General features: G+C 41.3%; 1 protein-coding gene across 3 annotated transcripts in view; it reads left to right on the top strand.

Moving 5' to 3' along the window:
- MYO1C (myosin IC) overlaps positions 1-22,003 on the top strand; it is a 59,942-nt gene extending 37,939 nt beyond the window's left edge. For 2 of the 3 annotated variants that reach the window (XM_085309268.1, XM_085309269.1), the window contains 29 exons: positions 2,743-2,941; positions 3,879-3,959; positions 4,522-4,701; positions 4,893-4,991; positions 5,232-5,345; positions 5,903-5,974; positions 6,271-6,390; positions 6,635-6,717; positions 7,453-7,558; positions 7,939-8,019; positions 8,430-8,521; positions 9,579-9,673; positions 9,912-9,958; positions 10,236-10,316; positions 10,484-10,589; positions 11,171-11,288; positions 11,487-11,600; positions 11,782-11,858; positions 11,996-12,064; positions 12,534-12,618; positions 13,211-13,370; positions 13,735-13,818; positions 15,504-15,597; positions 15,698-15,753; positions 16,306-16,441; positions 17,985-18,055; positions 18,534-18,631; positions 18,864-18,963; positions 20,289-22,003. In XM_085309268.1, the coding sequence (XP_085165394.1) occupies positions 2,743-2,941; positions 3,879-3,959; positions 4,522-4,701; positions 4,893-4,991; positions 5,232-5,345; positions 5,903-5,974; positions 6,271-6,390; positions 6,635-6,717; positions 7,453-7,558; positions 7,939-8,019; positions 8,430-8,521; positions 9,579-9,673; positions 9,912-9,958; positions 10,236-10,316; positions 10,484-10,589; positions 11,171-11,288; positions 11,487-11,600; positions 11,782-11,858; positions 11,996-12,064; positions 12,534-12,618; positions 13,211-13,370; positions 13,735-13,818; positions 15,504-15,597; positions 15,698-15,753; positions 16,306-16,441; positions 17,985-18,055; positions 18,534-18,631; positions 18,864-18,963; positions 20,289-20,315 (2,845 nt within the window). In that variant the 3' untranslated portion in view covers positions 20,316-22,003. Of the gene's footprint in view, positions 1-2,742; positions 2,942-3,878; positions 3,960-4,521; positions 4,702-4,892; positions 4,992-5,231; positions 5,346-5,902; positions 5,975-6,270; positions 6,391-6,634; positions 6,718-7,452; positions 7,559-7,938; positions 8,020-8,429; positions 8,522-9,578; positions 9,674-9,911; positions 9,959-10,235; positions 10,317-10,483; positions 10,590-11,170; positions 11,289-11,486; positions 11,601-11,781; positions 11,859-11,995; positions 12,065-12,533; positions 12,619-13,210; positions 13,371-13,734; positions 13,819-15,503; positions 15,598-15,697; positions 15,754-16,305; positions 16,442-17,984; positions 18,056-18,533; positions 18,632-18,863; positions 18,964-20,288 lie in introns of those variants that run through there. The other variant, XR_014896385.1, reaches the window with a different exon arrangement.
- Positions 22,004-22,432: the final 429 nt, after the last annotated feature.

Below are 22,432 nucleotides of genomic sequence, written 5' to 3'. Positions count from 1 at the left end.
TTTTTTTTTKTTTAAGAAGGTCTTGGAAGACTAAATGATATCACTTTCAAGTGAACTGTTTGGATTGTTTCTTATTGCTGGCACATAACCCAGGAGAGTAAGCAAAACACAGAATGCACTATAAGCACACAGAAGAGAGAGAAGCCATTACTTGGGAAAGTAGGACACTTAAAGTTATATTTTTTATGATAAAAATGCAATTTTTTAGTGTTTCAGGCTTCTTGCCTGGACCTACAGGGTGATGATTAAACCTGAAAAACCCTAATGTCAAACCTACTGAGACCTACCCTTGATCTGGGTTTGTCAGTACGTCGTGTCCATGTGCACATGCCCCAGATAAGAGATCTGCCACAAGAAAGTAATTGCAGTGACTTAAATCAGCATCGAGCTGTTCCTAGTGAAGCAACCAAGACCATGCAGAGGTAACAGCTCGGGCCGCAGGCTGTCCAGCCTGACCCCAGCTTTAGCTCTCTGCAGCTTTAGCTTGCAAATTGCTGTTGGCACGTGGGTTTCTTTCAGTCYTGCCTCCAAAGCCAAGATCTGGCCTAGGAGCACCTGCTTCTGCCTGTGATCTGAGCACTTTTAGGGGCCTCTTTGCCCTTAAGTGAGAGATCTGTGACTCTCTGGAAAATCTTTGAGACTGTGGCTTCCTTTTTATTCACGTTCAGTAGATACAGGACTGAGCACAGTGGCAATGCTGCCATGTAACATGGGCTGCTAAGTAATTCTGCACAGAGWCACGTATCACAGAGTGATCAGTCATTTCCTAGGCTGTTCTTTCTTCTTGTAACTAGTCCCATGAAAAACTTTAAAAGGCACAGCTCATAAGTAAACCCTGGAGAGCTAGGGTACCAAATACCAGTGCTGCTCCAACTGAGAAATCAGTGTTTTTRTTAGTTGTTCCATTTTTTAAAAAGTTACATTACTTGGTTATTTTTGCACTTCARAATACTCCCAGAAGCGGTGAAATGCTCTATAGTGTTATACGTTGTGTTTTTCTTGCCTACATTTCAGATATATTTTCCCCTCTTTTTCAAAACTGATTCTAGAAAGCCAAAATGCTTCAGTATTGSTATTCCAATGTCAAAATAGTTCAAGTCTAGGCCTGGGTGCTGGATTTTCTGGGAAGTGCGTCACATGTAGTCATTCAAAGGAAAAAAGTTATCCCAATGGGCTTGAAACATAGCATACTTCCCAGAGTGATCTGTCACATCCTGCCCTATTTATAGCCTGCCTTGGGGTTCAGAGATGGTGACTGCAAATGGGACAGCAAACATCTTTAGATAAATGGGATTCTGTACAAAGTATGCAGTTTGCGTGGCTGCCAATTTTCTCCTTAAAGTATTATGAAAGCCCTCCRTAAAGGCATGCAGTCTAGAGGCAAGTCTTAAAATTTAAATGAAATTTATATTTATTCAGCTGATTTGCTCTSAAAATAATGCAGAGGCAAAATTTGGATGGGAAAAGGAACTCGACGAATTTAGTGGGGCAAACATGCAGTTGTGTTGCTAAGTAGCTCGGTAGTGTTGCCTTAGCACCACATATTAATAGACTTGAGAAGGCCATGGCTGTTATTTTGATGTGATCGTTTTTAATTAATACCACAGCATGAGAGTAAAAAACAAGAAAAAGCCCAATAATTAAGAGGTTGCCAAGTGTATGAGAACAGGATATGTGCTTGATAACCACAGACAAGCCAGCTAAAAATATTGTTATTGAGATCATTGTATGTGATTGCACTTTGAAGGCTAATGCTCCTCTTTTCCCTTCTCCACTTTTCTTGTATCTGGTCCTTCTCTTCCTCTGTCCCTCCATTAAGCAATTGCCACCATTGTCAAACTTGTCCTCCTGTTCTCTGATGTTGTAAAAGTGTGTGTGATTCCTGCTACAAGACCCTGCYAGGGAGGAAAAGAGAAGGAGGGGAGAAAAGGGCAAAGTCTAGGACCTAGGTCGAGAGATAGCAGCGGTAGCGCTGGCTGCATGCAGACAGGGGGAAGTGTCTAGTGGTTTGGGTCACGTTTGGTCCAGGTTAAGATGGGAGCTTATGTAGCCTGCAGGCTGCTTATTAGTCTGTGCTGACTTAATCCAATTCTTCCTACAATCCCAGAGGAGCTGCAAGAGGTTGGGCTATTCAGGAGACGCGTTGTAGTAGCCATCCAGATAGTGCAGCACAGCAAAGATTTTCTGAGAGTGTCGTTGCTTAAAGGACAAGCTAGAATAAAGATCAATGGAAAATAAGCTGCCTGAACATAAAACATTTTCATCCTGTGGGGAACAACACTGAGAGATCATGTTTGTTTAGCAAAGTAAGTTTATCTGCACCATTTAAGCTTTTTCTACAGAAACTCTCCTCATCTGAGTATGTGAAAATGGTCAGAGAGYGCAAATGGCTCTCTCTGCTCTTTYCCTTTTATAGCCTTGCACATCCACTGCCAAATGATTTTAATAGCGTCAAAGCCTTTTCCAAAAAGGGCAGGTAGTTAATGTGATAGATCTCTGCTATCATACTACAGAATCTTGGCCAGTGGTAAAGATGTGTATGGAGATCTCGGGGTCCACGGTAACCTCCCATGTCATCACCTGTGTGTAGAAGCAATAAGGAGCTCTGACACATCCCGTGGATACATAGCTCTCTTTGAGATATCTCTGCTAGGAGTTTGCAGTATGGGGTAGTCTTAGCTAAGGAGTCTCTGCCCTTCAGTTGTGGAAACGAACTAACGCCTGGTTATCTCTGTTCCTTAGTTATGCTATTGCAGACAATTCATATCGCTCCCTGCGTATGGAGAGGAAGGATCAGTGTATTCTGATATCTGGGGAGAGCGGAGCTGGCAAAACTGAGGCCACCAAGAAGATCCTGCAGTATTATGCTGTGACCTGCCCAGCCAGTCAACAGGTTGAAACAGTGAAGGACCGCTTGTTACAATCCAATCCAGTCCTAGAGGTAAGTCAGAGTCTGCCGCATCGAAACTTGGCGTCGAGTCATGCCATTGGTGCTCGTGTTTGCCAGCCGCAGGTGGAGGCAACCGGACCCCCCGAGGCTTGTCTAGCATGGCTGAGCTGTGCGTGCACAGTGGAKAGCGTATCCTGGGAGCGCTTGTTTACTGTACATGGGCAGATCATTCGTGCTGCACACGGGAATCCCAGGCTGCTTCTAAGCCAAGGCTCGGAACAACCAGCTGCTGCCAAATTCACTTAGCCCTTTGCTGTCYGCCAGGAGCAGATCGGGAGTGGCCAGGCTGCAGGGAAGAGAGTCGTGGAGTGGGAAGAGTCCTGGTGGGCTGCATACGGTTGCAAAGCCAGACCTTGACACATCTGCTGTGGGCAGCTTTGCCCTTTGATAAACATATTTATGACCGCATTTTCTAGTGCTGTGGTGTCCTCTAGTGTCCAGTCCTGAGCTGTCTTTGTAGTTCCTTTTAATATTTCCGCTCTTTATTCAGACCAGCGTTGTGTGCATGGGAAAGGCGTGCTCCCCGTGAGAGGAGAAAGCCTGGCAGGCCTAGGCCTGTTAGGATGCTGCCTTCTGTGAGCAGAGCTCTGGGTTTCTGGGAGCCAATAGCTGTGATGAAAGAGGAAGCTCTGAGAAGGCTGTCAGACGTGACACGTGCTSTCAGCAGTGAAACGGCATTAAACTAAATTTATTAGGGGGCATGGAATTGTTTTCAGAAGCATGCCCCTTCTGTGGTGCTTGCACTGTGTGGAAAGATCAGCGTTAGTATTTGGGAAATTACCTGTTTTCTTCCTGGTTTCTCTTGCAAAAGGAATAAACCTGGGCTTTAATGGCCATACATAAGCAACTGACAACTTCACCAAAGTATTTATAAACCTCATTTGATTTCTCTCTCTCTCTCTCTCTCTCTAATACATCCTCATTTCAGGCCTTTGGAAATGCAAAAACCCTTCGGAATGATAACTCCAGCCGATTTGGAAAATACATGGATGTGCAGTTTGATTACAGGGTAACTTGAAATCTGTTTTATAGTTCAGAATTTGTCCCAGTCATAGGAGGACTCTGTTGCCTCTRCTCACTTGTACTGATGAAGCTATTGGTTTGCATTTCTCTGCAGACCACATGAATAGCATCTACCTCTCGCAAAGTTTGGTTGCGGAGGATTTTCTAGAACATGCTTCCCTTTTTAAAACTCTCTATATAATCCTTCTACACTCAGTTTTGTTGCTTTTTTCTTTTATATCAGATTCCTTCTGAAAAGGAGAATATAAAAGTAAAGACAGTATTCAGTATGTGCTGTAGCAATGACCTATATAATGATGTTATATTTTCATATATGTATATAGTGTTACATTTTCATTTTATATCTTATTTTGCATACGCTTGAAAACTCAAATTACCACTGTGTATTTCTGAATGAGAAAGAGATTGTGATACAAAATGACAGATATTTTTCTTGCTTTTATAGACCGTTATTTTACATCCTTTTTGTCTTTGAACAGACCACCATAAAAGCAGAACGATTTTCCCCTATGTTGATGAACTATTTCAATTTATCTGGTTTGATTTAGGGAGCACCTGTTGGGGGCCACATCTTGAACTACCTCCTGGAAAAGTCTCGAGTTGTGCACCAGAATCATGGAGAGAGGAACTTCCACATTTTCTACCAGCTGCTGGAAGGAGGGGAAGAGGATTTGCTGCGAAGGCTGGGTCTTGAAAAGAGTCCACAACAGTACCATTACCTAGTAAAGGTGTGCATTAACTAATAACTATTACTTTATATTATAGGACAAATATATTCTCAATTGACTCTGTAGCTTCCTTCCCTCACTTCAAAAATAACTGAGATGACTGCTATAAAAAGAAACCTGTGGCAGAAATGCATTCGGCACAAGTAATACATCTTTGGCAACAATATATTTCTATCACTGTGTTTTTTTAGGGTCAGTGTGCAAGGGTCAGTTCCATAAATGATAAAAATGATTGGAAGATTGTGCGGAGGGCCTTGACCATTATAAGCTTCAATGATGACGAGGTGGAGGTAAGACGTGTCTGACAGCAAATCTGTTTTTCCTGCTGTTAATGGAATTTTTGTGCTTTGATTTGTTATTTCTGGTCAAGGGCAGCCTTTGAATTTGCTGCAAAAATCCTGAAACAAAACGTATGACCCGGTAATTAGAATAATTAACACAAAAATCTCACTACCTTCTCTAGGTGTGCTTTTTTTCTGCACTTGTTTCTAACTCATAAGGCAGACTTCTCCCTGTTGGCTTCATCCTAGGATTTGCTGAGCATTGTGGCTAGTGTTCTGCATCTGGGGAATGTGCAGTTTGCTGCTGATGAGCAAGGAAATGCTCAGGTGACTACAGAGAATCAGATTAAGTATCTGGCTAGGGTAAGTATCATTCTGTTAGAGATACATTACATTAAAAATGTATTAGAGAGGTTTCCACTTTTTGAACTTGGCACTTTTCTTTTGTTTTGGAATAGGATTTAGAATTTAGGACTTCTGTCACAAAATTACTCTTACTTGACCTAAATACAATGCAAACATTAACATTAAAACACTTCTTAATTAACAACTCCCCTGTTTACTACTCAGTCCACCACTGACTGAGTTTTTACCTTCAAGCACTGGGGCAAGAATAGACCTACTCTGGAGAAGACTTGAAGAAAGAAGAGCCCTCGTGGTTCTGCTCAGTCAATTCTCTGGGCAAGAATAGTCAAGCCTAATTAGTGATATTATTGTTAGATCATATAACTGGTAGAAAGGAGTTGATGTGTGAGAGGAAAAGGAAGGATTGAACTGAAAAGTCTTGCTAGTTTAAATGGGAAATAGAAGACTGTTTCACTGGATTGTAGCTTTGAAGACTAGACTTTCTGATCTTTTAAAAGTAAATATTGATAAATTGAATGTACGGCTTCACAAGTTAATGTTCTACTGCTTTGCAGCTTCTAGCAGTTGAGGGCTCTGTACTTCGAGATTCATTGATCCACAAGAAGATCATAGCAAAAGGGGAAGAGGTAAGAGAATGAGCTGGGGACCTGGGAGGCATATGGAACTAAAGCAAACTAGCTGCCATCAGCTCTCTTACCAAGTTAAGCAGTTCACTTCTGACACTTCTCAAAGGAGACTGTCAGTGCAAGTCTCCTGTAACCTGATAGTGATTCACAGCCAGTGCATCTGGGAGACAGTGATGTGAACTGAACCCAGACAGGGTGCTGTTAAGTGGCTGTTYATTAACAATGAACTAGGGAAACTTAATTTCTCAGTGGAATGGCTGTTGAAGGGCTTTTTTTTTTCCTCCTCCTGCATACAGTTAATCAGTCCTCTGAACCTGGAGCAGGCAGCCTATGCAAGGGACGCTCTTGCTAAGGCAATATATGGACGCACTTTCTCCTGGCTGGTGAACAAGGTTAACAAGTCTCTTGCTTACAAGGTAAACGAACCTATTATTATTATTTGGTATATAGCCAAGTGTCAAGGGGGTTTCAAATCTCGTAGCTGCAAAGCAGAGAAATGCTCAGTTCCATGCCACAGTACCATACATACAGTGATTTCAAAATGAATTTGTATTCCACTAAGAGGAGGATAAGGAGTAAATACCATAACCAAATGGGGAAGATCGGTGATGCATTGTAGCTATGACTATGTATGAACGTTTATTTTTTGCCCTGTTGCAGGAGGGAGAATTTCCAGGCTGGAGAAGTACAACAGTTTTAGGGTTGCTTGATATCTATGGATTTGAAGTTTTCCAGCACAACAGGTCTGTTTCCATCAGTGTCTTTGAGTTTTGAGTAAGTTATGCATGACTTAGTGCTCAGTGTTTTTCCGCCATGGTGAAATAAGACATTTTCCATGTCTGGTGGTACTTAGTAAAAGAGAAAGAGATGATGTTTCAACTTTAGGAAGTCAGCTGAATAACTGATCATCACAGGGTAACTGAAAGGCCCAAGTTCCACATTTCTAAATAGGAGCTTCTAATACTTGGGACATCCAGCTAATATTTAGCATTTACAGCTACTTATCATCCTSGTATTTTAAAGAGACTGTTGTCTTTTTGAGCATATTCATATGATATCTTAAACCCTGCCTTTGTATAAGTCTCTAGTACAGTTATGACTGTTGTTCTGCTGTCTTTCTGGGGGAATGTGAATGGGAAAACACAGTTAYTGAACAACTTAAGAGATTATGTCTGTGTGGACCCTAACTCTGGACAGGTGACAATGAACCTAGACTCTCAAATTTATGATATTTGTAAGCCCTTCTTAAAACTTYGTGTTTTCCTCTGTATTACCTTTCATGCCTATTTTCTATTCCTTCTAGAACTGTTTCGTGAGACTCACTAAATAATAAATGTAATAAATCTATAAATTCACTAAGTTTCTTTTATTTCTSTCAATTTACACATAGATGTATTCATGCTTCTGTCCACTGATTACAGCTTATTTTACATGTGGTGGGGTTTTACTGATTATTTTTCTCTGGTTTTTGTCTGCAGCTTTGAGCAATTTTGTATTAATTATTGTAATGAAAAATTGCAGCAGCTCTTCATAGAGCTCACATTAAAGTCGGAACAAGAGGAATACGAGTCAGAAGGCATAGCGGTAAGAGAGCCAGCATCACCATGCTTCCATTATCTTCTTTATATCACCTCCTACGGACCAGAAGACAGATGATAAGAAATGGAGGTGCTAATAACAATAGCCTCCAAAGTAAATGCTTGAAGGAGCTTTTYTTCTTCCTTTCTTTTTAAACTGTATCAGTATAGCAGATGATACACATGGAAGTGAGTAAGGCCATTGTAATCTTTTACTCTGATAAAAAGGTTTCTTCTTGAAGGCAGCGTTAGAAAAACAAACATTAAGAGTAAAGAGAAAGACTACTTAAATAATGTGTTGTCTGAAATGTACTGAATTTTTCTTTCTCCCCCCCCCCTCCCMGTCTGGGATTGTTGTTATTCAAGTGTGATTTCTTGTCTTTGCAGTGGGAACCAGTTCAGTATTTCAATAACAAAATCATTTGCGATTTGGTAGAAGAGAAATTCAAGGGCATCATTTCTATTTTGGTGAGTTGATAGCACCTTTTTAAATGCAAAGCTTGTGGGGGAAAACAAGGAGAAATAACGTGGGAAAAAAGGGTTAAAGCTTATATAAGGATTGTTCGCACTGGAGGGCAGAGCAGTAGTACACAGGACAGTGACATCATCAGAAGTCGATTTGCATCATCTTCATCTGCTCTCAGGAAAGAAGCTTCTAATCCAGGCAGCCTAGAAGAAACGTGTTCTCCTTTTCAGCTCAGTAGTTCTCATTTGTTGAACTAAGTGAAGTGAAGGCATGAGRTGGCCTCGCTATTAAAAGACCAAAGAGTCAAATCAGGATGGTGTTTCAGTGAGATAGAATTAGACTTGGCCTGTATGCTGAGAAGCATGCAAAGAAGTCAGTGCTTGAGTGCRTGTGTTTGCTTACTCCTTTTTAGGATGAAGAGTGTCTGAGACCCGGGGATGCCACAGATACAACATTCTTGGAGAAGCTCGAGGAAACTGTGAAGAATCACCCTCATTTTCTCACGTGAGTGTTCCCGTAGCTGAGGACAGTAATACTAGCAGGATCCAGGTGTGTGGCAGAGCTATTGATGCTAAATGYCTTGCTCTTTTGAAGACTAACCTTCAAAATACAATAGAAGCAACAAAACATTCCATTACTTTYTTACCTCTTATCTCTTCCTGACATCCCTCTGCTAATGTGTCCAAGGAATTTGCAGGCTTGCAATTTCTTGGCTGCTCTAAGACCTGGCCCAATACTCCACGTGTGAAGAACTCTGCTTTTCCTCTTCTGTTTCAGAGTATTAGGCCAGATCATTCCCCAGCATTTGATGACTTGCTGGGGAAAGATGACTGAAGTCTAGCCGAGGAATAACTAGAGCAGGGGGGAATTCCGCTCGTAAAAGTGTTCGGAGGTGTATTAGAATGTAATCACGTTAGAGTGATTTAAGCGGTGCTGGTGATTTTGAAATTGATGTGCCTGAGAGTTTAATATTGCACTAATTTGCTACTGTGCATGTGTCTGCTTACCAGATGATATTGATCTTCTCCCTTGACTTTGGTAAACTATCCATATTGCCTTCACTCTAGTTTAATTGKTATGAATTCCGTGTTTGTAGCTTTCAAGACTGTTCACTTCAGTTTTGGAGTGATTATTTAGCAGCTCCAAATGACCTGTCTCTTTCTGTYACACACTCTGCTCAGATCAGGGTCTGTATGCCATCCCATGAGCATGCCAACGTGCTGCCAGCATCCTCATGGCCCTCTCGCCTGCTGCCGCTGCTCAAATTTCATATCAGACCCACCCTGCAGCCTCACCAGGAAGCCGAAAGTTCCTTCCTTTGAAATAAATGGAAATAGATTTTATGACTGGGAGCTGACTGACTGGTTGATGACTCTCACTTTTTTTTTTTACTTTCAGCCTTTAAGATCAGCAAGTGTGATTTTTGTCCCCGTCCGTCCCCCCCCCCGCCCCAAATTCATATAGTCCCACTCAGGGGTCAAATGCCATGGTGGGTTTTGAGGTGAATCCGCACACTGAACAACCGTTTGTTCCTCATGAAACTTCTTGGCTTTCTCGCCAGGCACAAGCTCGCTGACCAAAAGACTCGCAAGTCACTGGGGCGGGAAGAGTTCCGCCTTTTGCACTACGCTGGAGAGGTCACCTACAATGTTGCAGGTAAGTGTGTGCCCCATCTTGGCTGTCTCTTCCTCCCTTCTCCTCTTCCTCCCATCGCCTGTTCTTTTAATTAAATCTACTTCACTAGATGGAAAGATTGATGTGGGCATAGAATACCTTCACATATCATTTGATTAACTGCATAAATCTCTCATCTTGAATTCCTGCCTTGTTGTGAAGTTCCTATGGAACAGCGGTGGCAGCCTGAGTGTTTTTTTTGGTTTTTATTTCCTTCCAGGTTTTCTAGATAAAAACAATGACCTCCTSTTTCGGAACTTGAAGGAGGTGAGTGTGGACAGAGGATGTTTGTTTTGCCGAGTATCGGAAACAATCGGGTGCAAAATGGGATGGCAACTGAGGGAAAACATGCGCTGAGACTCCATCTGGAGAATGGGTGCCCATAGGGCTTGCACTATGAAAAGACAAATTGAAGTGCCCAAAAATTAATTTTATTATTGAAACAACAACAAACAAACAAAAACCACTCTGTTTAGGTCCATGTTCCTCTGATAGTTTTGAGATGCACTCTGTGCTTCATCTTTGAAACTGTCTTTCTCTGCAGACCATGTGCAACTCTGAGAATCCGATCATAAATCAGTGTTTTGACAGGACAGAGCTGACAGACAAAAAGAGACCTGAAACGGTAAGAAAACAGGAGCTGGATGTTCTTAAAGACATGTCCCACCTGATGCGGTAATCTGAATGCAAGCCTCTCATATTTAAGGCGAGAAGATGGTGGTGTTTGTTCCTCAGGCACAATACTAGCTGTAAGTCATCACTTCATACATAGCTGTTTTTCTTTTTTCCTAGGCAGCAGCTCAGTTTAAGAACAGCCTCTCCAAACTCATGGAAATCCTGATGTCCAAGGAACCCTCATACATTCGTTGCATTAAACCTAACGACGCTAAACAGGCTGGTATGGCTCTGGTGACTCTTCCTCTCTATGTTTTTTGTATGACAGCTGCATAGATCACTAGATCCCAGCGAGTGAGGCAGAGAGAGGAGCTCAAATGACTAAGTCCTGCAAGACTTTTCATTCTGGGCCAGTGCCAGAGCTTGTGGGGAGGCAGTGGCAGTACCAGCAACCAGAACCGGGGCAGTGGTCTTGCGGAAAATGATGGAGTAGGGTCGTGTTTAAGGTGAAGAATGTGAAGTTACATCACTTCCTTTTAATAATCTCATTTATTCTCCCTCTTTTCCTCTTCCTGTTTGCAAAGAGCATAAAGGAGAATGTCTTTTTTTTTTTTTTTTTGAACCAAATAATAAGTGTATATTAAAAATGTATATAAAATATGTACTAAAGGATACATTATTTAGTGTATAGTAAAAGGGGGGGAATGTGGAGGACAAAGGAAGTTGTGTGGGATTTACACAGTGAGGATGGGGTAAAGGTGAAAGGTAATCCATTAACATAAAACAAAGAACTGAAAGCGCCTTCCCCCTGTGAAGGGGCAGCTCTACATTACTAATGTTCCTCCATTTTCATGGTCTCTCAAGATCGATTTGATGAAGTTTTAATCCGACATCAGGTGAAATACCTGGGCTTGATGGAGAACCTGCGCGTGCGCAGAGCTGGCTTTGCATACCGAAGGAAATATGAAGTTTTCTTGCAGAGGTACAATGACCTTGGGTTTACCTCTTCTCGCTTGTCCTSTGCATGCTGTGGCTGGGGAGGTGCTCTGAACAGCAGAAGGCAGCCCTTGTACCTGAAAGACTTCTTGAGGGAGAGAGAAGGATAGCTTCTCTTCCCTTCTGTTACATTGTACAGGTTGGATTTTCTCTTGCTAAGGTTTCTCCTGCTGTCAATTTACAGGTACAAATCACTCTGTCCGGACACTTGGCCTACATGGGATGGACGGCCCCATGACGGAGTGGCCGTGCTGGTGAAACACCTTGGCTACAAGCCAGAAGAATACAAAATGGGACGGTTAGTTCCTATATTTTCTTAGTTTGGAATTATGAATTATTGGAAATCAGTGTCATTGCTTTTAAATAAGGCTTCTTTGTCTGATGGGCAGGGAAAAGATAAGAGATGCCAAAAGGGATGCTAAGGACAGGAAGCAAACTTCTCTGGCATGTTGAACATAATTCTGCATTTCTATTTCTAGAACAAAGATTTTTATCCGCTTTCCCAAGACTTTGTTTGCAACGGAAGATGCTCTGGAAGTGAGGAAGCAAAGTCTTGGTGAGTCACACAGCATAGTAGCTTCACAGACAGTTAGCTGTTTTGTGCTTTTTGTTTTTTAAAAAATGGCTTTTTCTTACAAAAAAAATCTCATGTTTGGTCASAATTTTAAATTGCTGTTTCTCTTGCAACTTCAGCAACAAAAATGCAGGCCACATGGAGAGGTTTCTACCGTCGGAAGAAATTTTTACACATGAAACGCTCAGGTATGTGAGAATTGAAACTACAGTAGCGTCACCTGCATGATTTGAAATGGCCATTGTGGTTTTTAGAGAAGAGGTCAGAGATGACTTGAGTTTGTTATGCAAGAATTTAAATCACCAAAGCCTTGCTGCWGCAAGTAAAATGCAGGGTGTTAGGTGTGGTGCCCAGTCCTTCCACGTTTAGTCTTTGAGACCCTTGAGTAAGAGATTTAACTTACRTTCACACAGCAGCCAATTGCTCCATACAGCTGTTCCCATCTGCAGATACTTTTATTGACATTGGTTATTTATTCATAGTATCAGATGGTTAAGAAATTATGTTCTTTCTGATATGCCACTGTGAAGGCTTTTTTTATTATTATTTATTTGGAGAGGGCTTTCTTGAGCACTTTTCAGTCTCAGCTCATGTACAGAGTCAGTTTTGTATTACAGAGCTTAATTACTGCAAAATATTCATTTTTATTATTTTTAGCAATAACTATCCAGTCATGGTGGCGGGGAACCTTRGGACGCCGAAAAGCTGCCAAAAAGAAGTGGGCAGTAGAGACTATAAGAAGGTGCGTTTAAAAAAAGGGGGGGAGGGGAGTACTCCCTCCATCCAGTGAGTACTTATTCCCTAACAAAAGGATGATACAGTGTCTGTGATCTTTTAATACTTATGATTTTTATTTTTAAAAAAATAAATCTCAGGAAATGCGAGTCTGTTATCTGAAGGTAGGTTATTTTGTGATTTGAATACGCTTGTCCGAAAACAGGGAAAGGTGTTTGCCTAGCCTGATTGCAGCTACRACGGAGAAAATTTAGAAACTAGCTTTCCATATTTCATTATTGTTGAAACTTCCCTTTCAGCAGTCAGAACCTCTGAGTTATCCACTTGGTACTTGCCCGTTCTCAGACTCCCYAATGGAACTCTGGTTCCTAACTCTTACAAATTTCAGTTCCTTTTTCTTCTCAGTGGTTGGTGATGCTTGTTTTGCAGACTTGTCCCAGTGCCTTCAATGCCCCCAACTGTCCACTCACTCATCTTTTATGTTAACTCACCTTTTACCCTCACTGTCTGAAGCTCACTGAGGGCCCAGAGATGATTGGATTGGAAGAGACCTCTAGCTGTGATGTTGATTAATCTCCTTTTTTTCCCCTCCCCGTCAGGTTCATTAAAGGTTTTATTTACCGGAACTACCCTCGCTGTCCAGAGAATGAGTATTTCCTTGATTATATCCGCTTTTCCTTCCTGATGAACCTTAAGCGTAATTTACCAAAGAATGTTTTGGACAAATCATGGCCAACTCCTCCTCCATCACTCTGTGAGGTAGGCAGAACTGCACAAGAATGGCTTTTTTACTTGATCAAAAATAAGATTGCAGAAAGTTACGGTTATCTTATGCAGAGTTCCTTGTTTGCTTGGATCACAGGTACAGCAGAAGTGAGGAAGGGAATAACTGGGTAAAGAGGAATATTTCCCAGTATTTATTCTGCATTCTAAATCAGTTGAGAAATGTTGCAGGGCAAGCTCTCTTAGAAAAGGGTAGGAAACAAACTTCCTACTATTTAATTCTAAAACTCAATCTATTAATTAAACCTTGTTTTTCTGCAATTATTTCTCTTTCTTCATTGTTTAGATTTTTTTTTTTAACTTGGAGCTATTTTCACTTACTGTATGAAATCTCCTTCAGGCATCCCAGCTCCTGAGACAGTTATGCATGCAGAACATGGTCTGGAGCTACTGCAAGAGAATCAGCCCAGAGTGGAAGCAGCAGGTATGTGATAGATTTGCATTACTTGCCTGATTACGCTGATATTTGAGAACAAAAGGAGGTTCTCAGCAGTTGAATGGGAGGKAGAAGGGTACTACTATACAGGGAGAGAAATTCCTGAAGTACAGGATTCTTTGCTGGCTGGCTAAGAGTTTCACAGGAACATTTTCAATTTTTGTGTTATAGACAAAAGGCCAGAGAAGGAAAGTTGGAGTTGTATAGAATGTGTGGAAAATAAAACATCATATGTAACAATTGTATATTCTATGTAATATCTATATCATTTCTATACTGAAATGCTATGTTATCCTTCCTGTGAAGGATAACAACATAAGAAGCAGGGTCTTTCTGCTTGCATTGTATAAAGCAGAGAGTGAGAATCCAATGGGTGCAAAAGTATCGTTTTCCGAACAGGCAAGTTACATGAATAATATTCTGGTCCAGCGTTGTTCCCACTAAAACGAATAAAAATTACATTGAAATTTGATTCATCTTAGTCTTGGGAGTGAGTTTTTTCATAGCTGAAAGCTCAGTAAAGAGAGATAATGGGAAATGTATACATTGAACAGTTCAGGCATAACTGTTCAGTTGATATCAATATTTGCCTTTAAACTGTTTTTTTTTTTTTTTTTTTTTTTTTTTTTTTTTTTTTTTTAGTATCACATAGCTAAATTACATTGTTTCTGAAGGCCAAAATATTAAGCACCTGTAATGAAATACTGTAGATGAGTTAGTGGGCTAGCCTGGGATTAAGGACACAGGATTAACATCAGCCATTACTGAAACTGAGTTGGAGGAGGAAATTTAGCAGAATACTCCCTACCCCTCCAAAGCAAACCAGCCTTTTTGGTAGGAAAATTGAAATTCATTGTTTCATGTACTTTATACTCTGTAATGTGGTCCATTTGCCCTTCGTAAAGCAAAGGGTATGTCTGAGTTCCAGTTTTCACTGGCTTTGTTCTTCTGAAGCRGCACAGGTTGTATTTACAGAGTGGGCGAGTATTCCTGCTCACAGGGACAGGCTTCCAGGATACAAGTTTCAGGGTGACTAATCATCTAAACAGGAACTCCCAGTACAATATGGAGACTGACTCATGCTATTTGTCAGAGGCTAAGGCAGAGAATGCTGAGTAGATAGGAGAGCTCCCATGACTATGTTACAGAGTGCTGGTAAGGCCATAACTTTTTTTTTTTTTTGGCTAGTATTTATTTTGGTAAAAATGTTGATCTTGAAAGGTTTCAGGGAAAAAAAATCTGAAATGTGAAAAGAAGTCTTACAGTGGCAGAGAAGGTCAGACTGGTTAGCTTGACAAGGAAGAGGTTAAGAGTCCCTGCATTGGGAGAGTTTKGAAAAATCTTTATTCTAAGAAAAGCTCTAACAAAATTCAGTGAATGGATGCCATAGGCCTATAAAAAGTCAAACCAGAAATATGATCCCTACTGTTGAAAAGGGTGGGGTGAGGGGGGAAGCAGAAAATCAGGAAGTTGATGGGATTCCTTTCTGCCAGACCACTCCATAAAGATAAGGTAGCTGTTGAAAGGATAGGGGATGTATGGCGTATTTTGTAACTAGCATGATTCATAGGGTCAGAGCTAGACGATGATTGTTAGAAGCATCTTTAAGACAAACATTTCCTTTTATTTAGATTTTTTTTWARKWWTWAAAAAAAAATCTCTTGTCCTTGCAGTTAGAACAAAAAGTGATTGCCAGTGAGATTTTTAAAGGTAAAAAAGACAATTATCCTCAGAGCGTTCCTAGGCTCTTCATCAACACTCGACTTGGTGAGTAGGTGTTGCAAATTTGAACAGGAAGAGAGACTTATGTACTCTTTTCTTCCTAGATGTTTCTTTCTCTGACATCTCCTCTTTAATTTTCACTTAGGTAATGAGGAGATAAATGCTAAAGTCCTTCAGGCTTTGGAAAATGAAGCAATTAAGGTGAGCTATGGATCCTAATACTTTTGTCAAGTTTCTAGAATTATTCAGCAGAATTGAAGTCGTTATTGGAGGATTAAACTTCTGAAGAAAAGATGATAGTGTATGGGAAGGGTTGTGGCTCAGAAATACAGTTTGGAGGTTCAGATKATTTATAGTAGTAAGAATTGAAGGAGTTGTCACGGGCATGGCTGGTGTTCATGATGCTTTGCAATGCTRAAGGGGGTGGGAAAGAAGGTGGTGAAGAAGCCTACACAGACTGAAGTTTAATCTAGATTTTTTCAAGCCCATGCTCAGGCAGATATAGTACAGATTTAGCAGGAGTGGCCAAGTTGTTATTTTTCAGAACTCCTCTGAAAAATAGCCTGTTAGCTCTGTTTGCTAACAGGTTAGCAAAAGAAGTCTGTGGCAGAAGTGAAAGTAGGACTCAAAAGAATCATCTCCATTCCCTGTTTACAAATCACGGGTCAGTACTTTTCGTGAGCTATCTAGACTAGAGGGAAAGTAGCTGCCATCTAAACAAACTCCATTTTTAGCACTGAATACTTATTTCAGTATGCAGTCCCTGTAATCAAGTATGACCGGAAAGGATACAAAGCAAGAGCACGGCAGCTGCTTCTTACCCAGAACGCAGTCATCATAGTTGAAGAATCCAAAATCAAACAACGGATCGACTATGCCAATCTGACAGGTGAGAGTGACAAGATAAATGGGTTTTTAACTGACTTGTTTATAGCCAAGATAAAGACTGCATTCAGCTAAGAATAACAAAAGTAATTTGTGTTTGTCCTGGACAAGACTTGAGCTGATACCAAAAAGCATTCTAAGTCTTGAAATTCCTAAAACTCCAGAAAATGAGCATCACGAAAATCACAACCTCTGAGAAGACATCTCCCGTGTACCAAAGTCACTTCTCAGTTGCACATCTCCACTGCAGGTCCACTGCACTGCGCYGTTATTACATAGCAGCTGCTTAGGACATGGCTATGGCATTTAGCCCTCTAAATATTTGACACTGACTTCATACTTGGAGGGGGGAACTTCACTGGACAGAGAAAGCGTTCAGTCTTTGATTGATGCATTGTAGTCACTACTTGGCTTTTCCCATCTGAAACCTCTCACTTCATGGCCTCAGCTCCTGCTCCCAGCATTGCTACGATTCCTCCTTATAGCCATTTTGGTGTTAATAATTGCATTAGGGCAATGTTGAAATGATCAGCTCCATTTGTAGCTGTCACTATTTGAAATGGTTTCAAAGAGCAACACCAGTTTGGGGTTCTGGGAGTTCYGTAAGACACTTACTGCTGCAACATCTATCCATCTTCATTAGAGTTAGGCTATCTTAATTGAATAGCTAACCCAGGTTGTAGCTATTGTCAAGATATTAAGCAAAATCCCAAAAAATAAACTCCAACAGACCCTACTGAAACAAGCACAATGTTCTGTAACTAATCCATCTACCCCAGGAAGGGGTTTCATTTATTTTTTTATTTTAAGCAAACATGATCAACACATTACAGAGGGTAATCCTGGCTTAAGTAAGGCAGGCAGTGCCAGCTGGCTCAGTAGAAATGTTTGAATCCAGAGCCTTGGATGCATGGCCTAGCTCCCAGCATAGCAGAATGAAAACCTGCAGCAAGCAGCTCTGCAAAGACCAATATGCCAGATGACTCAATCCCTGCTGTCACAAGGATTCACAGCAAGGATGAACCTTTTGGAGTTGTGCTCYTACAGCAGCTCCAGCCTTTTTCATCCCATGGTGACAGTGGGCAGAAGACAACAGTAATCATGTTGCTGCAGTTGCCCCTTTCCCACTTAGTACCCCAGCAATTAAACTGCTGATCCAGGTACAAGACTAGAATTAATCTGTCCAATGCAGTCAGGGGAAGTAAGGTTTGGGTATCTTACTTGGTACAGAGAAGCCAGCTCTTTTTCAAGTCCATGTTGATGAGGGCCTCAAAARCGTGTATGTGAGCACTGTTCCTCCTTCTGCTGGACAGAGGTAGAGAAGAAAAACATAAACATGTTCAGAGGTGGAGCTGATTTTCTGTCACCTTGCAGCCACTTCATCCTCTCTGTTGACATCGTAGCGCTGTGCTTTGGTGCAGTTTCTCAGCTGTTGGGTTTCCAGGCATGGGTATAACAGTTGCTGCGTTCCTGGGAGAGTTTCTGAAATGCTTGTAAGAATCTTWGTATTATTGTGGTGGCTGTCAAATGGCTATTCTCTATTACAGGCATCTCTGTCAGCAGCCTGAGTGATAACTTGTTTGTGCTACATGTGCACTGCGAGGATAACAAACAGAAGGTAGCRGGACTTGTCTTGTCATTTCCCCATCCACCTCTAGAAGTACTTTAACAGGAGAAAAAGTAAAAGATTGAGGATGGGAAGGGGTGGGGATGAGGGGAGAGGAAGCACACATGGTGAGCAGCCCCTCTGCACAACTTTGCTCTAACTAGAATTTTAGGTTTTTGGTCGTTATTTTTCTTGTATTTATGCTCAATTAATGGGTGTTTGTTATTCATGGCTGGTTCAGCTGTCCTTTGTCCAGATTACTGATACCTTGTAAATAACAGGTTAATGGCTGCAGATGCAGAGTGYGATCTGAGACAGGCCCTGGAGAACTCCAGCAAACCTTGTCCACAGGGAAGGGGTTTTTTTCTCATTCACGCTATCCTGCAGAAATAGTTCTCTGTTAATTTATAATATAATCACTAAAAATGATCTTGTCATTATCTCTGAAAAGCCATGACTGCAAACCATCACTGTGGGTTTCCCCTCACAGGGAGATGTCGTGCTTCAGAGYGACCACGTGATTGAGACGCTAACAAAGACAGCGATGCGTGCGGACAAAGTCAATAATGTCAACATCAACCAGGGAAGGTGAGGGAAGCCGTCTTGGTTTCTTGTTTGTTCTGGAAAGGAGCTCTGCTTTAGCATTACAGGGCCATAGCAAGGTCATCAAAACATATCTAGCAAATCTTAACTAGGGCTCTGTTTCCTCAAACAAGCAGATTCACTGCAGCTAAGCAAGCATCAGTACAAAGCATCCAAGAAAAGGTAAGAGTTTGAAGTTCACACATGCTCAGCAAGTCTGTTCTGTTTTTCTTCACAGTATAAAGTTTACAGTTGGGCAAGGCAAAGAAGGCATAATTGACTTTATATCAGGATCAGAACTGCTTATAGCCAAAGCCAAGAATGGCCATCTAACTGTGGTGAGTACAGACGCATCTTGCCAAGAAATGATACTCACAGTGCATCCAAAAGGGGTTTTGTCATTTAACCCAACACASTGACATGCTGTAAGCTTTGTTTGCAAATGCAGAGATTACTACTTTGTCCCAGACAACCAGYCTGTTCCTCAACTGGAGCTGAATGTTGCGCTTTTCCCTGCAAGACTGCCAGACTTACTCAAAGCGATGAAGTAGTTGATTTGTCATTGTTTTCTGCAGGATTTCATGCTGTTGCAAATCAAATTAAAAAAAAAAAAAAAGGATTTTAAAAACAGAGGAAGCCAGCACAAAAACCCCACTTTCCTTCTTAAATTGATTGTAGATACTATGTCCTACCCTACTCTGGCACCATTACATGTTTTTTCTGCAAGTAAACATCTCACCCATCATGGAAGAGCAGGCCAGATGAAGTTTTATGACCACTTGATCCATAAGAAAACAGACTCTCAGGAACCAAAAGATAGGCAATCCCTACCGTTTGATTCAAAGACAAATTTCAGGGAAGAACTTCACATTTGTCCATCAAATTGAAGGCTCATAGAGTCTTCCTGCTAGTCAGACAGATACACACATGCAGCTGATTCTRGCATTATCAGATTAAAGGTTGTTCAGAAATACATCCAGAACATACTTAGACCCACACTCATTCCCCCTCCAGTGTCAGAGCTAGAAGAGCTCCTCTGTCCTACTGCAGACTGACTAGGGTCCGAGTTGCAGTCATCACCATGCCTACTTCGCTCTTCACTGAAAGAATCAGTCCTGTAGAAGCCACTAATGCCACACTGCCAACAGCAGCTGGTTCTTACTCTGTAAGAATGCCTATRGGATTGTATAAAAGGAAAACTGGTCAGATTTTATAGGAATGCTGAAATGAGCCGATTCTCTCCACGTACCATCAATAATGGCAAACCAGTTCACTGCTTAACCTATGAAGAAACATGTKCCAAAGTTTTATAATGTATTTCAGACTGTACACAGGAACTTGTTTCCAGTTGGGCTGCCTTCCTAGCCATAGCCGCATTTTCCTGTACCACTAATCTAGGTAGAAGCTTTGAGTATARTCACAGAACAGTGGCATGAGTGAGTTTACCATGGTCTCCTTCAACTGCATTACCAATCGCTGCTTTTGTTTCCTGCCAAGAACAGTCACCTTTAATACTTCGGACTAAAGCAAGCTTTATATACTGTAGCATAACGAGCAACTGATTTCTATTCCAAGCTGGTGTGGTTATGTAACGATTTAGGAGCTAGAACTGTTGCACAGTCTTCTTCAATATAGTTTCTAGCTTATCTTTCTTCTTCTGCAGGTTGCTCCTCGTTTGAATTCTCGATGATGAAACATGCCACCTGTCCATGACCTCTTCCATCCATCAGTCTGACTGCTCCCTATACAGGCTGGACAACGTTCCCAGCAAAACCCCCCTTCYCGCCTTGCTTACGCTCATTTTGTTTATCATTACCAAAGACCTGCACTTTCAGAAAAAAACGAAATACATCCTGCTTTCTTGTCTTAATATGGAAGTTCCAAAAGAAAGGCCTTCTCTTCCTTACCTTAGCGGCAAACACACAGGTCCAARGCAATGTCTGTGAAACCGTGGCTCATGAAACTCGTGCATTCAGCTGGGCTTTGAGGGAGGTAGTTCTGACTCCAGTAGAGTTTTAATCTCTGATGGAAATGACCACAATTTGTGCTTCTATCATCAGTCAAAAAAATGCACAATCACAGAAAACAAATACTGCTGCCGATCTGTCAGCCAAATCAATGAAAAGCCAGACTTTATATTTAGAAAGAATGTTTTATGAAGAACTTTGCTCTGAGACTTTTTGATGCTTTGTGTTACACTATTAAAGCCATATTGTGTAAATTAGTAAAACCCTGTAAATACTTTATAGCTGAGTATGAGAGATGCACTACAAGAAATGGAGTTGATGTGGAAATTGTTTTAGATTTGAARTTTGTTTTATGATTAGAAGGTGTTAAACTGAGAAAACCCATTATGTAACTAACTTCYTCACTAATCTTGATCCAAGGATGCTTATATTTAAGGCACCTCGCCCATTTTTTGCTCTATGATATTTTTATACTTCTCCATATCCATACATCCAATAAAAATAAAAAAAAGGAACAAACACACACAAAGTGCAGCAGTCACCACTTGTCTATGTCATTCTAGGCTGGAACTAAAATCTGTAGTCCTTGGCCACAGCATGTGCACATCAGCTTTCTCTCCCAACTTGTCTGGGAGTCACATTGTCCCTTCCCCTACACAGCTCATCAGACTCAGAGCAGCACCTTCAAAATGGCTTTTCTTCCTCTTATGTTTTCAGGGATAACTGGAAGTTTTGAGCTCTCACAGTAAAGCTCCACAGTGTTTATACAACTTCTCCATACTGCCTTAAAGGGGACAAGATAGCTAGCTAGTTCAGCACTGCTGGCATTACCAACCAAATGGCTGATGGCTCCTCTACATGGAAGCATCTAACTAAGAAAGCTGTGTCACTTCACTAATTGTAACTAGAAGCCAGGCGGCTTCTAGTGCTGTGAATGCTAACTGGTCTCAGGCTGCAGCACAGAAGTATTAAGCACTTTCATGTAAGAACAAACACAAATGGCTACAGGGCAGAGAGCTAAAAGTGTCAAATACCTGCTGACTGCAAATCACAGCTCCAGCTTCCRTTTCTGAGTTCTAGACCTCAAGCAGTGCATCTTGCACTCTACTTGCCTTAGATATCCTTCAAGTTCCACCTCTATCCTGATGCAGAAGCAACAAGTTACACCAAGCCCCAAACAAACACGTTGCCAGTGACATACAATGGGCACAGGCTCTTACTTTTTGGTTTCTGACATCCATTATGCGGTATTAAACACTGCACCAGGCCTGGAATGCTGTATACACTGTAGTATATATGTACACACACACCATACTGCTTACTGTGTATGCTATAGTGTATATACTGTACAACACTGTATACGCTACTATAACCTCTTCAAGACTACGCTGAATAAATTTTTACAATAAAACCACATCTTGTCTTTATTGTAGAAACTATCACCTTTTTTTTAGTGGGGGGAGGGGTGATTTTTTTTCCTCATTTTTTCCCCCTCTCACCACTCCTTTGACAACGATCCTCTTACGGCCGAAACCTGCAYTGCACAATGCACTCCGACTGCACAGAAACCAGCTGCACAGTTTGCCTACTGCTGCTGGGCACTGTCAGACATGGTCAATCAATCAGCCCATTTCTCCCATTASTTCCTGAGCCCAATCAGCATGAATATTCCCACATGCTCACAGGACATGAAGTTGCCTCTAACTCTGCCCTTTATAAGCTATTCAGAGAAGGGCAACGATTCAAAAATAAATAAAGGAAAGAAAGAAAAAGAAACACACCCACACACAGAAGGGATCCATTCAGCCTCTTCCCCTAGAGGCATACAAACCTGTTAAGT

The sequence above is a fragment of the Rhea americana genome, unplaced genomic scaffold, assembly GCF_003343005.1.
Source record: "Rhea americana isolate MKP2758 unplaced genomic scaffold, rheAme1 scaffold_295, whole genome shotgun sequence".
Lineage (NCBI taxonomy): Eukaryota > Metazoa > Chordata > Aves > Rheiformes > Rheidae > Rhea > Rhea americana.
The sequence above is the reverse complement of the archived record's forward strand: the minus strand, read 5'-3'. Positions and strand labels throughout refer to the sequence as shown.